At 35.1% G+C, this 16,324-nt stretch overlaps 2 protein-coding genes across 2 annotated transcripts; one reads left to right on the forward strand and one right to left on the reverse strand.

The window, feature by feature from the left end:
- Window positions 1–533: 533 nt before the first annotated feature.
- Window positions 534–9,716, forward strand: LOC130712731 (alpha,alpha-trehalose-phosphate synthase [UDP-forming] 1-like). The gene is made up of 19 exons (XM_057562551.1): window positions 534–702; window positions 1,031–1,101; window positions 1,215–1,581; window positions 2,123–2,220; window positions 2,350–2,738; window positions 3,312–3,426; window positions 3,604–3,705; window positions 3,847–3,997; window positions 4,447–4,535; window positions 4,992–5,040; window positions 5,215–5,315; window positions 6,628–6,815; window positions 7,054–7,171; window positions 7,419–7,592; window positions 7,673–7,795; window positions 7,897–7,984; window positions 8,243–8,373; window positions 8,475–8,573; window positions 9,123–9,716. Exons 2-19 carry the CDS (start codon window positions 1,075–1,077, stop codon window positions 9,525–9,527), a joined length of 2,814 nt encoding a protein of 937 aa, XP_057418534.1. The 5' UTR covers window positions 534–702; window positions 1,031–1,074; the 3' UTR covers window positions 9,528–9,716.
- Window positions 9,717–10,310: 594 nt separating this feature from the next.
- On the reverse strand, window positions 10,311–15,458 carry LOC130715299 (exonuclease 1). The gene is made up of 14 exons (XM_057565378.1): window positions 15,189–15,458; window positions 14,721–14,840; window positions 14,143–14,266; window positions 13,865–14,002; window positions 13,529–13,738; window positions 13,045–13,221; window positions 12,864–12,935; window positions 12,540–12,663; window positions 12,010–12,218; window positions 11,875–11,929; window positions 11,423–11,772; window positions 11,286–11,337; window positions 10,870–11,089; window positions 10,311–10,771 (listed from the first exon to the last, which is right to left on the reverse strand). Exons 1-14 carry the CDS (start codon window positions 15,347–15,349, stop codon window positions 10,693–10,695), a joined length of 2,091 nt encoding a protein of 696 aa, XP_057421361.1. The 5' UTR covers window positions 15,350–15,458; the 3' UTR covers window positions 10,311–10,692.
- Window positions 15,459–16,324: the final 866 nt, after the last annotated feature.

A 16,324-nucleotide genomic window follows, 5' to 3' on the forward strand; every position in this document is an offset into this window, starting at 1 on the left:
ACCATGTACCAAGAAAATAAGTTCTTTTTTTTTTGTTACAAGAGGAAGCAAGAAAAGAAGTTTAGAACTTACTCTCCTAGTCCTTTTGTTCAATAATATTTTTTTGGTTACACTTTTGTTCAATAATATACTTATTCGCCTTTTTTTTCCTGGAATAATACTTATTCACCTTTTTTTTAGCCTATTTTTATGAAAGAAAATTAATAATGCATTTTTTTTAACAAATAATGCATATTTGTTGTGAAGCTTTTTTTTTTTTTGAAATGATATTTGTTGTGAAGCTGAAGTTATGATATTCAACAATTCCCTAGAGTTAAGCAAAGAAAAGAGGAAAAAAACAAAGATATTCAAATCTTGGTGGGGTCCATGTCCATTGTGAGCTCATGTACCTCTTTTTCAGTTTAATTGTAACGTACTTCATTTTGTTGTGTTTAGTTAATCACTTAATCCAATTAGCTTAAATTTCAAATGCTTATCTTGGGTTTGTTATCTACTTTAATCTTTGCATGTCCAGCACATTGTCCTCTGAGGGAGTTTATGTACAAAACACAACACAATGTCCCTTCAGAGAGCCCTTCTGTAACACATCAAAACCTTTGATCTTATTGAAAAATCTCATTGTGGATCATCTTTCCTTGTTGCTAATCATCATTAATGTGAAGTGAAATCATCTCAAGGGATCTACATTCTGCTAATCACCAGGTTAGGTTTTTTCATTCCAATGCCTTAGCAAAAAATTCCCTATCTATGTTAATCGGTATTTTATTCCATAAAATAGATTTTAGGTCGTCAAATGTGTTATGAATTTTAAACACATTCCTATGTTGATGATTCAAATTTAGTAACTAGCCTATTTTGATCAACCCTTGCATGTTGCAATTTTGCATGATGTTTAGTTCACATGATTTCTCTGGAACCAATGAGTGTGTGATTAGTAAGATTTCTTTGAATTTCTGATTAAGAATTTGTTTCAGCTTATGAATTCAACCATGGTCACTGACTGAACAATGGTTCTTATCATGCTTGTTAGTTCTCTCGCTCAAGTGACAATTTGACGCCTGGTGAATAGTTAGAATGTCACTGAAACTTGGAAAAGAGAAGGTAACAAACGAATAGGAGATTAAAAGTACAACTATTCCTGTGTTTTTTTGAGAATGTAATTGAGCTTATCAGTTGTTGGATGAGTGAAAAAAACTCTACATGGAAAATTTCAGGCCGAGCGCGTGCCAGGGAACAATTATAACTGCGCCACTCCTTTAACACCAAGGTCAAGATTGGAAAGGCTTTTGAGGGAAAGAGAGCTAAGGAAATCCTTCAGGAAAACTCAACAAACTGAGGAGGCAGAACAAGTTCATGAAGATTCATGCATAAGTGAGGAAGAAATTCATGATGAAGAAGAGGCGGCGGAAACGGAAGCGGAATCAAGAGCTTTTGCGGATAGAAGCCAGAGGCAAGATGAGAGGCCACACAAGCAACGATTGTTGGTGGTAGCCAATAGGTTGCCTGTCTCAGCTGTTAGGGAGGGTGTGGATTCATATCACCTTGAGATCAGTGTTGGAGGGCTAGTCAGTGCACTTTTAGGCAAGAATAAGTTTGCCGCCTTGCATTAATTGATTGTTATTTTTGTTATTTGCTTTGGTTCATTAATTTGTTTTGGATTTAAGAAATACGTCTTGGTAGGTCTTTACGCAACAGTGTAAATTTTTGTGAATAGTCGGCTCCTGAGATGATATCTATAACCAAGTGGTCTAGAGCTCGACCATTGTTGCCTCATTATTCTAATAAAAAGTTGAATTTCGGCATATGGTAGGTGGCATGTGTATTATCCACGTATCAAGACTCTTGCGTGAGGTGGCACGTAAGAAATATAATATAAATCATTCATGTGTCTTCACTCAACCGCTTAATCTTTTTGGATAGTTCATTCATGACATCTGATTTATATATCTATAGTAACTCAGCTATGCTAATTGATTGCCTTTGTTGATTATCTTATAGAGGTCAAAAAACAATGATATTAATCTTCAGAACTTTATAATACTAACTGATTACTTGTAGAAATAGATTGGATTTCTCAATTTTTGAAGTGAAAGGTGTATGAAGCTTATTATTTCTGTTGAAGGTGTAAAGGAGTTTGACACTAGGTGGATCGGGTGGGCTGGTGTGAATGTGCCTGATGAAGTTGGGCAGAAGGCATTGACTAAAGCTTTAGCTGAAATGGTATTGAATCTTCTTTGTTTATTGTTCAAATTCGTGTCAAATTTATAATTCACTAGCATGAAGATATATGATGATCTCTTACCACTTTAGTCATAATCAAGCTGCTAATTATGCATTTTTTAACTGCAGCGATGCATCCCGGTATTTCTCGATGAGGAGATAGTGAATCAGTACTACAATGGTTACTGCAACAACATCTTATGGCCTCTACTTCATTACCTCGGCCTTCCGCAAGAAGATCGACTCGCAACAACCCGTAGTTTCCAATCTCAATTTGATGCATATAAGAAGGCAAACCAAATGTTTGCTGATGTAGTGAATCAGAATTATGAGGAAGGAGATGTTGTTTGGATCCATGATTACCACCTAATGTTCCTCCCAAAATGTTTAAAAGAGTACAATGACAAGATGAAAGTTGGCTGGTTTCTCCATACTCCTTTCCCTTCTTCAGAAATTCATAGGACCCTGCCATCCAGATCAGAGTTGTTGAGATCTGTACTCGCCGCTGATTTGGTGGGGTAAGTTTTCCATGCATCTCATTGTTCTGAAACTCATGCTAGTTATTTAATAGTGGAACTTTTACTTTCTCATTTATTTTTGGTGGCTGTGCAATTCTTTGGTTGTTCTGGTGTCTAGATCAAAGCTCCTTACCTTCAAACATGGTTGTTCATCTGCCTTCAAAAGATTCATATTTCATGTGATTATTCTATAGCATGAACTCAGTGTACTCCAAATGCTTTATGCTTTAGAACAATGATGGCAAAACTTTATCTTTGTGTCCATATGGTTCACTATATCTGAAACTGTTACTTTATTTGAAAGTAGTATGTCTTCTGTTCTATTTGTATGAACAAGCTATTGTACAAGTATCCAACTTGAAGTTGATTATAGTATTACCATTACCATCACTCAGAAAATTAAATTCTGATCAACAAAGTAAGTTGAACACACTGTGATAAGTCCATAAATCTTTTTCTAAATGTATCTTCCATCTCAAGATATACTATTTTTGCAAATTGAGTGCACTGTTTAGTAAAAATATAGACATTTTATTTAATGCTGTGATTTTAATTCATTTGTCTGCATCTCAGATTCCATACTTACGATTATGCAAGGCATTTTGTTAGTGCTTGTACTCGTATACTTGGCCTTGAAGGTACACCTGAAGGAGTAGAAGATCAAGGGAGGCTAACCCGTGTGGCTGCGGTATATCTGAACATATTCTCTGCCTTTTCTAATTCTATGCATCTAACAGAAGAACTAGAATTTCGTCTCTCATGTAGAAATGTTTATCAGCATTAAGTACCTTTAGCGATTAGTGTGCATGTTCTGATTTCCTTCTCATGAAGACAATAATTTATTTTGGGGGATGTGAACCTTCAGTTTCCTATTGGAATTGACTCTCAAAGATTTATTCGAGCCCTTGAGCTCCCTGAAGTCCAGAATCACATGAAAGAACTGAAAGGAAGATTTGCAGGCCGAAAGGTAGGAGACATATATTTGCCTAAGTGGTTAAATCCAAGTTTTGAGAAGTTGAGAACATTCCTTGGTTTCCTCCTTGTGTTCTAAATGTTCTAGTCACAATGCATCATTTGAATCTCGTTATGTTTCTTTTCAAATGGATAGGTAATGTTGGGTGTTGATCGTCTTGATATGATAAAAGGAATTCCCCAAAAAATCCTGGCATTTGAGAAGTTCCTTGAGGAGAACTCAGATTGGCGTGATAAAGTCGTCTTGATTCAAATTGCAGTACCTACTAGGACAGATTGCCCTGAATGTATGTTACTTCCTTATGCATGTTAATTATCTCTTGAAGCATTTTTGTCCATTCTTTGAAACTTTGTTTATTTGGTTTTGAACCTTATCTATTTATTGGCATTATTTTTCATGGTTGATATACTGTCCTGCAAATGCAATAATTGCTCATACTGTCTAGGATTTTGAATTTTACTTGTTGTGTAAACATGTTCAATCAAGCAGAACCAATCTCCAATAAATCACCTTTGTTTAAAGTTAATAATCTGTTTAAATGTGTGACTTTCCTTGATCATTTTCTATATTCTAACAATTGGTTTGAGTACCTGTCTTCACCAATTATTAGTCGGAGTCTCGTATTTATGAAATTCTGTGTATGAGTGTATCCTCTATTTTCCATGCTTTTCTCCTTGCAGTATTTTTATTTATTCTGTATTAGATATGACACTTTTTTTCTTAATGACTTGACAGATCAAAAGCTTACCAGCCAGGTGCATGAAATTGTAGGACGCATCAATGGAAGATTTGGAACACTCACTGCTGTCCCCATACACCATCTGGTTAGTGTTTTGATCATTTACTTATGGTTGTAGACATCTCTAGGCACTTGGTGATGTATGATAAGTTTGGATGCAAGTATCTATTGTATCAAACTGTTTTGTCAACATCAAGCTAATGATTAAAGTACAAAAGTGGAAAAAAAATTAAAAAGAAAAGTATTTATTACATCTCAAATATCAAAATGCAATCAATGTTTTCTACTTTTGTATTCTTACTAGGGATGTTGTCTGGAATCTTATTGAAAGCCAAATTTCTATGTCATTTACAACTTATAAAATTTCATCATTAAATGAACTGAATCCTGTTACTAAGATTTTGACTATGATCTCTTCCCAGAAGGTGTGATAAATAATGTGAAGTTGTGCTTTTTGTCTCAGATCATACAGAAAACATTTGTTACTGTTATTTAGTGGATTATGTGAAGATTTCTGAACCATCTCTTTCTATGGTTGCAGGATCGGTCACTTGACTTTCATGCATTATGTGCCCTCTATGCCGTTACTGGTACTCATTTTCTGCAGTAACATACAAGATATATTCCATGTTGTTCTGAAAAGAGCAACAGTCCAACATATTTATTCATTAAACTATAAAAGCCTTCTAGTATTTTTATTTTTTCAAGTAAGTATTTTATATCCATCCATGATATGTATCTGTCTGATTTACATCTTTGTTTAGATGTAGCACTTGTTACATCTTTGAGGGATGGAATGAATCTTGTCAGCTATGAATTTGTTGCGTGTCAAGCTTCCAAGAAGGGAGTTCTCATTTTAAGCGAGGTAATTCACTTATTTTATGCCTCTTTCGTTTTAGCTGCATCTCTTGGATATTATGAATGTTTAATTGTTTTCCGTATCTTGAGAAAGCAATACTTTGTGTTTTACTATGATCAGCACATTTAGAAATGATGATCCCGTTAATGTTAGAAATTAAATCAAGCAAGAGAGGGGCTAAAACAACAAGTAAACAGAGCAACCACCAGGTTATCTACAACGAAGAGAAGAAGACAAGGTTTTCAAGTTAAAGAAAATGCTCAGAATGACAAACACAAGTTTAAGGGAGGACGTTAGATGTTAAACTTGGCATTTAGAATAGTCAAATAAGTACTTCCATTTTGTTAGGATAGTTTCAAGGAAAGTCAACAAAGTTGGAGGGGCATGAGTTCTGGAAGCTAAAAATATGCATATTCCTATTAGTATAAATACATAGCATGCATTCAAATCAACTGTAATATGTACTTAAAATAGAGAGAAATAAATGTAGAGAGCATAAGTGTGAATGCATGCTACGTATTTATACTAATAGGAATATACTTATTTCTAACTTCCGAAACTCATGCCCATCCAACTTTGTAGGCTTTCCTTGAAACTATCCTAACAAAATTGACAACCTTGTTTGATTATTCTAAACACCAAGTTTAACATCTAACATCCTCCCTTAAACTTGACTTCGTCATTCTGAGCATTTTCTTCAACTTATTTGTTATATGTAATTTGGCTATTAAAAAAGTCAAAATTGATCGATATATGAAGTGTTCTCTCATCTCATCATCTTTTCGATCCAACAATTAAGCATACTATAATAATTTTTAAGTGCAGCAGTGCATGCGTAGCTCTTTCCTTAAAATAGTGAAGCAGGAAAGTAAATGTTCATCTAAAGAATAAAATTCTGCTGCTCTCATATTTGATTGCTTTTGATGCCAAGAATGGAGTTGTTGAGAGACTGCAATGGAAATAATTATAGTCATCTTCCTACATCATGTCATTTGACCATGTGCTTTAAATATGACATTCTTATTCTTGTTGTTATCATTGTTACTAGAGATATTAAATACTTGTTATGAAAATTAGTGTTGTTAAAAGAGGTATTGGGTCTAATTCTACCCTGAAAGTTAGATTAGTAATGAGAATTGTGGTACCCCTAATAAGAACTTCATTGGTCATATCTCTGGTGGCTGTATGAAAATATCATTTTGGTAAAAAAAAAAAAAAGTAAATTATGATATCTTGGACATCTTAACATAATTAGTTAACTCTTAAATCACTATGAAGCTAAGATTCAAATAGCTGTAAATTCTTTATTTGTTATCAGTTTGCAGGTGCAGCACAGTCTCTTGGTGCTGGTGCTATCTTGGTAAATCCATGGAACATCACAGAGGTTGCTGCTTCTATTGGTTATGCCTTGGACATGCCAGCTGATGAAAGAGAAAAACGGCATCAGTTTAACTTCCAGCATGTGACAACTCACACATCACAAGAATGGGCTGCAACTTTCGTGAGGTTTTAATCCTCCAACAGTGCTTACATTTTGTTTTTCCTCAATCAGTTATCTTTCTTAATTTATTGTCCTTGTAAGAATATAGAATGAACATGTGTAGTTATTCAGATAGTGTCAATTGGAAGATGGAAATGTCTCTATTTCTCTAGATTTTGACCTGACCTTTTATGGTGTTGAATGCTATTTGCTATGCATTTCATGGTTATTTATTCTAAATACTAAGGTTTTCTATTTACACAGTGAACTAAATGATACCATAGTGGAAGCTCAGCTTAGGACAAGACAAGTTCCTCCATTACTTCCCAACGAAATGGCAGTTGACTGTTTCTCCAAATCCAATAACAGATTAATCATACTGGTAAGCTGCTAGATCACCAAACACTGAATAATAGGCTGATCCAGATTATTCATCCAATTTTTGTTCAATAAGTTGTGGTCAACACTATTCTTCCATGGAAAATGGCTGTTCAAAGAAGAAAAAAAATTAGGTTTTTGTAAAGTGAATATAATCTCATAACTGATCATAGCTGGTATTGTACTCTTGGACAGTAACATTGCTGTTCCTTTTCACTAACATGATGCCATTTACCATTACTGCACTGCAGGGTTTCAATGCCACTTTGACTGAACCAGTAGATGCACTTGGAAGTGGTGGTCAAATTAGAGAAATGGAACTTAAACTGCACCCAAATCTGAAGGAGCCTCTAAAGATATTATCTGAGGATCCAAAGACAACAATAGTTGTTCTGAGCGGGAGCGATCGATCTGTCTTGGACAAAGTATTCACAAGAAAAGTTTATCTGCTTTTATATTTTTGGCAACATTTTCTTGTGAACTGAATAACAATTACTTTGTTCAGAACTTCAGTGAATACAATATGTGGTTAGCAGCAGAAAATGGGATGTTCCTGAGACTTACTTCAAGTGAATGGATGACAACCATGCCTGAAAATTTAAACATGGATTGGGTTGATAGCGTTAAGGTAGATTGGCTACACCCAACATGGAACACAATTCTTTTATATATAATAAGTTTCTTTGAGTTCAAGTCTTTAACACTTTTCTTAAGTCTATAAAATTTCAGCATGTTTTCGAGTATTTCACTGAAAGAACACCACGGTCTCATTTTGAGGTTCGCGAGACTTCAGTTTTATGGAACTACAAGTATGCAGGTATGTGACAATATTTTGTGATCACCTTCCCTTTCCTTTTCAACCTACTGATTATCTTCTGAATTAGAGGTGGAAATAGGCTAGGTTGGGTTGGGCTTTGCATCAATAGGCATGACCTACTTAATAAATTTGAGGCCTAAGTCTGACCTATTACCTGTGATAGGGTTTTTTAAGGTCTCATTTTGAAGCCTTCATAGCAAAGTGAGTCTTCTGTGGTTAATTGCTAACTTCTAATTTATTTTGACTATCAAATATTAGATGTTGAGTTTGGAAGGCTTCAAGCAAGAGATCTGCTTCAGCATCTTATGACAGGTCCAATATCAAATGCATCACTTGACGTTGTCCAAGGTGGTCGATCAGTTGAGGTCAGGGCAGTTGGTGTGTCAAAGGTATAAACAATTTCAGTTGGCTAGTAGAGACTCTCAACTTCTGTTCAGAAGCTTTGTTTCTTCATGCTAGGACCTGACACTTTTTTGGTATTTTGATTTAGGGAGCAGCTATTGACCGTATCCTGGGTGAGATAGTTCATCACAAAGGGATGAATGCACCAATTGATTATGTTCTATGCATTGGGCACTTTCTGGCAAAGGTGCTCTTCATTTAATTTTCTTTTATTAGATGTTTTTGGATTAATTTCCAGCTTATGAGAACTTTTAAACTGAGATGAATATTCAGTTCTTAACTGAAAAAATACTTGGAAGTTTGAAAAGTTAAGATGCATAAACTGATTTACTTATGTGGAAACCTATTATTTAGAAGATTAATAATCATTCTAGGATTGTTTCAACTTTTCTTTTTATGAATTTTTATTTAGAAGTTTATCTAAATCGACTTTTGTGTATTTCAAACTCTCACACTACATAACACATTCCTCCAACATATCATTACTTTGTATCTACCAGGATTACCATCAATATATTTTGCCTAATGACAATTTGGTAGCTATCCTCACAACTCAACAGTTTTTGTAAACCTTGATTGTAAAGATCAAAATGAAATTCTTCAATGTTCTCTGATGTTGATTTTAGCTTGGTCAGAACCAGAACTCAATACAAATATGTTATAGCTGAACCTTTTGCACATCCTTTTAAGACAGATAATGATTCATAAGTTTATTTATGAAAATCAAATGTTTCAGGATGAAGATGTTTACAAATTTTTTGAGCCAGAGCTTCCATCTGAAGCATCTCCCTTAGCAAGAGCTATGCTATCCAATATCTACAGGCCTTCAACTCTGCCAAAAATTTCAACCAGCAAAATCGGGTCAAAAGCATCTCGCTATAAGAAACAACGTTCATTGTCAAATATAGAAAAGAGAGAAATTGATCGAGCAAGTGGTGATCCGGGGAGACCAACAAGTAGGGATAGAATATCACTGAATGAGGGTTCTTCAGTGCTTGATCTTAAAGGTGATAATTACTTCTCTTGTGCGGTTTCACGGAAGAGATCAACCGCACGCTACCTTCTTAAAACCTCAGATGATGTTGTCAATCTCTTGAGTGACCTGGCGGATCATTCTTCATCACCATCAACTTGTGACTGATACACCTTTCTTTCTTGTTAATCATGTGAAGGTTCTATAACATTTTCTTTGTGATTGACTATTGATATCACTTAATTCTGCCATTGCTAGGCATAATCTAGGATGCAGTAGCCTTAACAATTGCAATATCCTATGTGACTGCAAACTGGCAGCATATTTCTAGGGTGGCCGCATGTGCTATATAGAATTATAAAGACAATTTTATTCTGGTTTCTTAGTAATTTTGTTGCTATAGTTTAGTTCTTAACAATTTAATGTATATGTTCCCTCACCGATCAACGTTCATTTCAAAATGCTTGTCACTTTTAAAATCCTACGTGGCATATATACAGAAAAAGTTCTGAATAAGTACAAACTATTTCTGCATTGTTAACAACTAAAGGAGTGAAGCACCATATCAATAGCTTGACACAGAACCTTACATCCTGCAAGGTCAAAGTTGAGTCTTGACGGGTGTAGTATGATTGAAAATCTTTTGACAAATGATTCTAAAGCCAGAATCAATTATGGAAATAAGCTTCTACGAGTAGCTTTTGGAATGCATAATTGATTTTTGAGAAATGAAAAATTGATTTAAACAAGCTACTGTAATCTCAACCTTCCACCCTATTAAAAGGAGCCAAAGTAATGATGAATCTAAAGGTTATTAGTACGCTACACAATTTGCAGATGGCAAAATACAAGCTGAACATCTATGATGAAGTGAAAAGCAGAAATTAACATATTTTTTTCAACTGATATCAATAAGAGAAAAAATAAGAGACATTACACAGTGATCTGCACTTGTTCTGAGATATCCAATTGGTAAAGATAACCGCTAAAAACAAAGCTTACATAAGCTATGATGATCGAACCAGTGATAAGATAGTTGGGTAGTTTGCATGAGGTCATACCTCTTTACCTCATTTCCCATCATGGTACCCAAAAAAATACAAACACAGCTTCCACTTTTAATAATGCACTTGATCCAATTTTGTCCTAGGTGTGTTATTACATGAAGAACACGGGATAACTAATTCCCAATCCCAATCAAATAGGTTGTTAGATCAAGAATACAATTTACAGCTGCCAAAGAAGCATTAAACTCAGCCCAGAACCTGGCTACGGTAGAATGACGTTACAATTACAACATAAACCTCAATCAACTTCCGCTAAACAACTTGAATTAATTCCCAGGAGCTATTCTGCTTTTCTTCCTTTGTTTTGGCACATACGCATATTGCTTTAAGTCCACAGTTGTTGGCCTGTGATAAGCAGGTATATATATTGTCACAAATCATCATGTTGATTAAATAAAAGGTCCAAGGGACAATGGATTCCAGCATTATGGAAGGCACATTACCTATTATTACAAGTATTCCGAACATCTTTTAGAGGAGCCCTGAGACCGCTGACACGAGAACCAGAAGAACATCTAAAGGACGATATCACAGATTCAAATCTATCCATAGACTTCTCAGCTATTTGAGAATAATGGCTTAAATGGGAAATAGTTGTCCCAAATTTTTCTTCTTCAGCACTCCTTTCTGCAAATGGTCCATCAACTTTGTCATCACAGAAACCTAAATTCAGGAAACATCCGAAGTCAGAAACTTCTCAGAGATACTTTGTGCATGATTCTTTTGGAAGCATGCATATGCATATTAAACTACTCAAATACTCATTTCCTCCCTCTAGCTATTTTACTTGTGAAGGTGAAACAGTATATGAGCTATCAAATAACTTTTACTTGTGAAGGTGAAACCCATTGTTTTATACCATTGTCATGAGGAGGTGAAGCAGGATGCATTTGCCTGGGCTGCGAATTTTCCTGGAGAAACTCAAGCCATTAGTACATGAATATAAGAGGAGTAAGGGCTAAAGAAAATAAAAAGCTAATAGTGCAAAATTCTTACATTTTGAGTATGGTCATTAGGGGAGATCTTCCTTTTCAAGTCTTTATTCTTCAAATGATCGTTACATAAATCACTGTCAGATATGGCATTTTGTCTCCCATCAATGACAATGCCAGACGACAAGTGATCTTGTTTCTCACCACAAACTTTTTTTTCTACTTGCTTGTGCTGAAAATAACGACTTCTTACAATTACCTTGCCCGTTGCCTCCCTGGTTTTTGGTTCTACTGTGTCTTGGACACTTGTGTGCTCATGCTCCTTATGCAAAGCCAGACAAGGTTTATGAATTGGATTCCTCGACTGCTGCAGTTTTGTATGTTCAGGACTTCTCTTCTCACTCGCCATAGATACTTAATTTACATAGACAATTAAATTAGCATCAACAAACATGTAAAAGGCTCAATCGATTACAGTTTTCCATCCAAAATAAATTAGCAGGTTTATATTCTTACCATGATGTGGAGATTCCATAAATTCAGAAATGTTGGTGGTCAAACTGTTCTCAATCTGAAGAAAGAATATGCTAAAAAAATTCAGAAGAGTTTAAGAGCTTTCACTATTTTAGTTCACTAGATCAGGCAACTTACATGGCTATTGGAAAGAGGGTCATTGCTCCAATTTTCAGAGTCAACTATGGATGCAGCAGAGTTCTTTGTTTCACTAGCAGCAGCTTCTAAAGTCTCATGTTCCAGGGAACTGACAGATGAGGAATCCAATGAACTTTGACTTAAAGTAGTAGGTGACAGTGACACCCTAGGTGCTATGAATTTCCTTTTTGCTTCAAGAGATGCAAAACCTTCCATGGCTAAGGAAAAATTACTTTCAAGAGTACTAGAAGAAAGACAACTGGCAATGTGAAAAAGCAATATTTGAGCATAAATACCTCCATAATTTATTGCAAAATTTATATTTTCTTGCCTCTTTTTTACTATTTTGAATGTTATATAATAAGGTTTCTAAATTTGGGGAACATTGGTAGCTAAAGCATCAGGCATCAGCAGGCAATATCCCTGTGAACCATGGAAATATGGAATGCAATTGTGCAACCCTCCAGTTCGCCCTTTAAAACATGCTCAACTGATTAAAATCAACACGAGAAGAATGCCTTGGAGGATACAAAAGTACTTGGTCAAAAGATTATTCTGCACCGGTAGATCAATCTTTTTTTTCGCAGTTTCAGAATGAGAAGTTTTGAATTGACATGTTCCTGCAATTGCGGATGGGGAAATAAGATTCTCTCCCTGCCATTTAAAAAGAAATAGACATCAACCAACAATACCTTTAAACAATAAAATACTATGAGAGTTTGCAGGAGCATATGCATACCTCCATGTCTAATGTTTACCTTTATATTTAACATTTGTTAGTGTTGAAGTTGAGGAAAAAAATACTCAATAATAAAACTAAATTGATATTGCTATAATAATAATTGATAATGTACCTTAAATGGAATTTTGGTAATTGGATCAATATCCCCCTTTGCAATTCCTTGTGCTATATCTTTTGGCATGGGTGTATTCCAGGTTAAGGTATGATTTCAGGTAAGATCTCAGATAATTGAACAAAAATATAGCAGGGTTATAAGATACAAAACAGTAAGAAAACCTTAGAAATGAAGGATATGGGCCCAAAAAGTCTAACTCATCACCAATATCATCAGGTACATTAGACAAATGGACAATATTTTCATTAATTGGATCATAAACCCGTTGATATTGGAAAGTAAGTATAGCCTTCTTGAATGACTCTTCGTAAAAGGGAGGCACAGAAACACCACTGTATCTCAAGTGTTTTAGAACCTGATACATTGTAATTGGCATTAGGGTCACAACAAATTTCATATAGAAAATACCTAGAAGATTTAAATAAAAAGTTACAAAAAAAATGGCATGTATGTTATGTGTATAGAACTAGAGATGCAGGCCTGAGTGCCTGACTAGCTGAGTGAGTTTAAACATGGAAAATGAACATTTGTAGTTTAAAAACATGCTTGATAGTTTTTTATTAATTGGCCTACAGGTATCACTCAAATGGAGCAATCCCATTTGAACTGTGTAGGATAGGGCGAGAATAAACAGGCTTATGGACTGTATCAGCCTTGCTTACCTTGTCATAACTTTTAAATCTTTTAATGCTTGTGTGAGCCTTTTTGAGACCCATCCCTGGCAATGACTGAAGATAATCACAGCCGCTCAAAATACACATTTCAAGAAGCATTTGTCTGTTGAACCCTTCAAAACTAAGCTCCTTATTATTTTGCAGCATGGAATATTGAAACTGAACACCTTGGCCAAACTGGTCCATTTTAAAGATAATCTAAATTTTAAAGGAAGAAACAAGCCAGTCAAACTCCAGAGAGTATACTAAAGTAGGGAGTAACATATACTAGCAATACAAACATCATAAGACATTTAGATGCTAATTTAAGCCTGGCCAACTCACTCTTGGACAACCAAATGGTATAAGATCAGAGTCTTCAGTTATAACTGCATCAACCTGTCTGCTAATTGCCAAGAATGTCATCTGGGCATCTGCTTCGTAAGGAGCAACAATATACTGTAAATTCTCTTGCTTCAACACCTACCAGCGAAAAAACAGGTTAACCATTTAGGAGAAGATGCAATCATTGTATTTAATACACCCAATGAAATGTGAGTGTGTGTGTGTCCATCATCTCCTTCACAAAAACTAGACCAATTCTAATATACTGAACATTCTACCTGAATGAGTTCATGCGCAATTAGAGGTGAAATATCAACAGCTTTCTGGTAGCAATGGAAGGCAGCAGTAGAATTTCCATCAGACTCATGTTCAATTGCGCGTGCAAAATTATCCTTTCTAGCCCTGCACATATAGCAGAGAAATACTTGTTTCATTGGCAAAAGTGCAACAACAACAAGGATGGTGAGATTCTAAGGTTCCTAAACCTGCTCAGAAATCTAACTACTCCTCTTAGATAATCTTGTAACAAAGCGTGTAACCCCTATACCTTCCTATCGTATAATCAAAAGAGAAATTAAAAAATTCAGGTCCTGTGACAAGGTACTATTGAATTATGATGAAATTCACAATTAAATCATTTGGAGTATTCAGCTCTCTATAGTATTCGTGAAACCAAGTTCATTTAATTTCAACTCAAACACAAAAGATCTGAAATGCAAATAAGAACATACATATAAATTCATATCACACAATCAACAAAACATAGTTCTTTGGCGAAAATAATTGCAAAAGAAAAATGCTTAGACAACATCAATTAAGAAAAACAAAGTATGTTCTCTTGGCATGTGAAATCTACCTGGCACGCTTGTTCTCTTGTTCACTCTTCATGGGTAAAAGACCTCCATCAAATACTAGAATCGGCTCAACACCGTAGTGGCGCAGCAAGTTCACTTTACGCATGCAATACTCAATATGCCTGAGACACAATACATAAAAACAATCTCCACCCATGAACCCAATCCCATTCAAAACAAACAAACAGATAATAAAAAAACACTAACTTTTTCACACTGACAAAAAATTTAAGAAAACCCCAATTGAATAATCATAAAGAAAACACTGAAAGGATGGATTTTGCATTAAACCCATTTGAATTAAGCATCATTCGGAGCGTTTTCAATTCATGGGGTTACCCAATTCTCCAAAACAAACCGACCCATTGGAATTAAGCAACATTGGGAGCATTTCCAATTCATGGGGTTACCCAACTCACCAGGTCGAAAACAAACCGACCCATTTGGGGAAAAAGAGAGGAGAGTGGTACCTGGTTGTGGGTATCCCTTTGCAGAGCTCAGTGCTGCAAGATAAGGCACCTTTGTGGAGCCAAGAATAGGTGTCTACCGCCACAGAACAACCGTTCAATTCCTTGATGTGGATTGGGACCATAATCGATTTCAATTGCGGTAATAGACCTTGAATCCCCATTGCTCGTTCGAGCTTCGAGATCAAGATTGTGACCTATTCTGCTGCGTTGCACTGCAATCGACACTCTTCAATCTTCATTTCGTGGTTTGAGGCACGCGCACAAAGGGAATATGGCGGGAACGCTTTGATATTTTAGATTCTTTATTTTTTATTATTGTAATTTGTATTTAATTTCGTAAAAACAAATTGCATTTGATTAGCTTAGTTCACGAAAGTATGTAAAAATGTGTTTACATGATTATTAGGTGTACGAAAATGAAAATAAACTAAAATTTCTCATGATGAAACTGTGAGATGTTAATTTTGATTTAACTTTAAGGGATTACTCTAGTGAAGCATGACAGAGTCTCATATCTGACAGGTCACAAATTCAAACATTACTCGTTCACTTGAGGTGAAATAAATAAGTTTTCTGTAAATAATCTTTGATCTCGCTGTCTTTAGATGGGGCATCATCTTCTCACCCTAAATTTCCTCTAAAACAATTTAATTTTAATTTACTTTTGATTTAGATTTTTGTATTCATTTTGCTTTTATTTTATTCATGTGAAATTTATTAAAAAAATAATAATAATTCTTAAACTTAAGTGTTAGCCAAAGCCCCAAAACCTAACATTTATGAAGGAGAATAAAGATTATGCGGTGAAATTAGTTACTGTGAAATTTAATATCAAATTAGTTATTAATCGAAATTATACTCGATATTTGTAAATGTGTTTTTGCCTCTTTCTTATAGATGAGAAGAGAGTGACAAAATATGATCACATGACTTAACGATGTCATCCGACTTATAGTCTAGTGACTAAGACATAACCATAATCTCATGACTGTGACATGAGTATGCTATCTGACCTTTAGTGTCATGATTGAGATACAACTGTGTCATCCGACCTACAGACTTCATGATCAACACACAACAAACAAAGCAAGGTTTGGTCTGTAACGACCAACAACACCACTAATAGACTGTGTAGA

This window comes from Lotus japonicus, chromosome 4 (assembly GCF_012489685.1).
Source record: "Lotus japonicus ecotype B-129 chromosome 4, LjGifu_v1.2".
NCBI lineage: Eukaryota > Viridiplantae > Streptophyta > Magnoliopsida > Fabales > Fabaceae > Lotus > Lotus japonicus.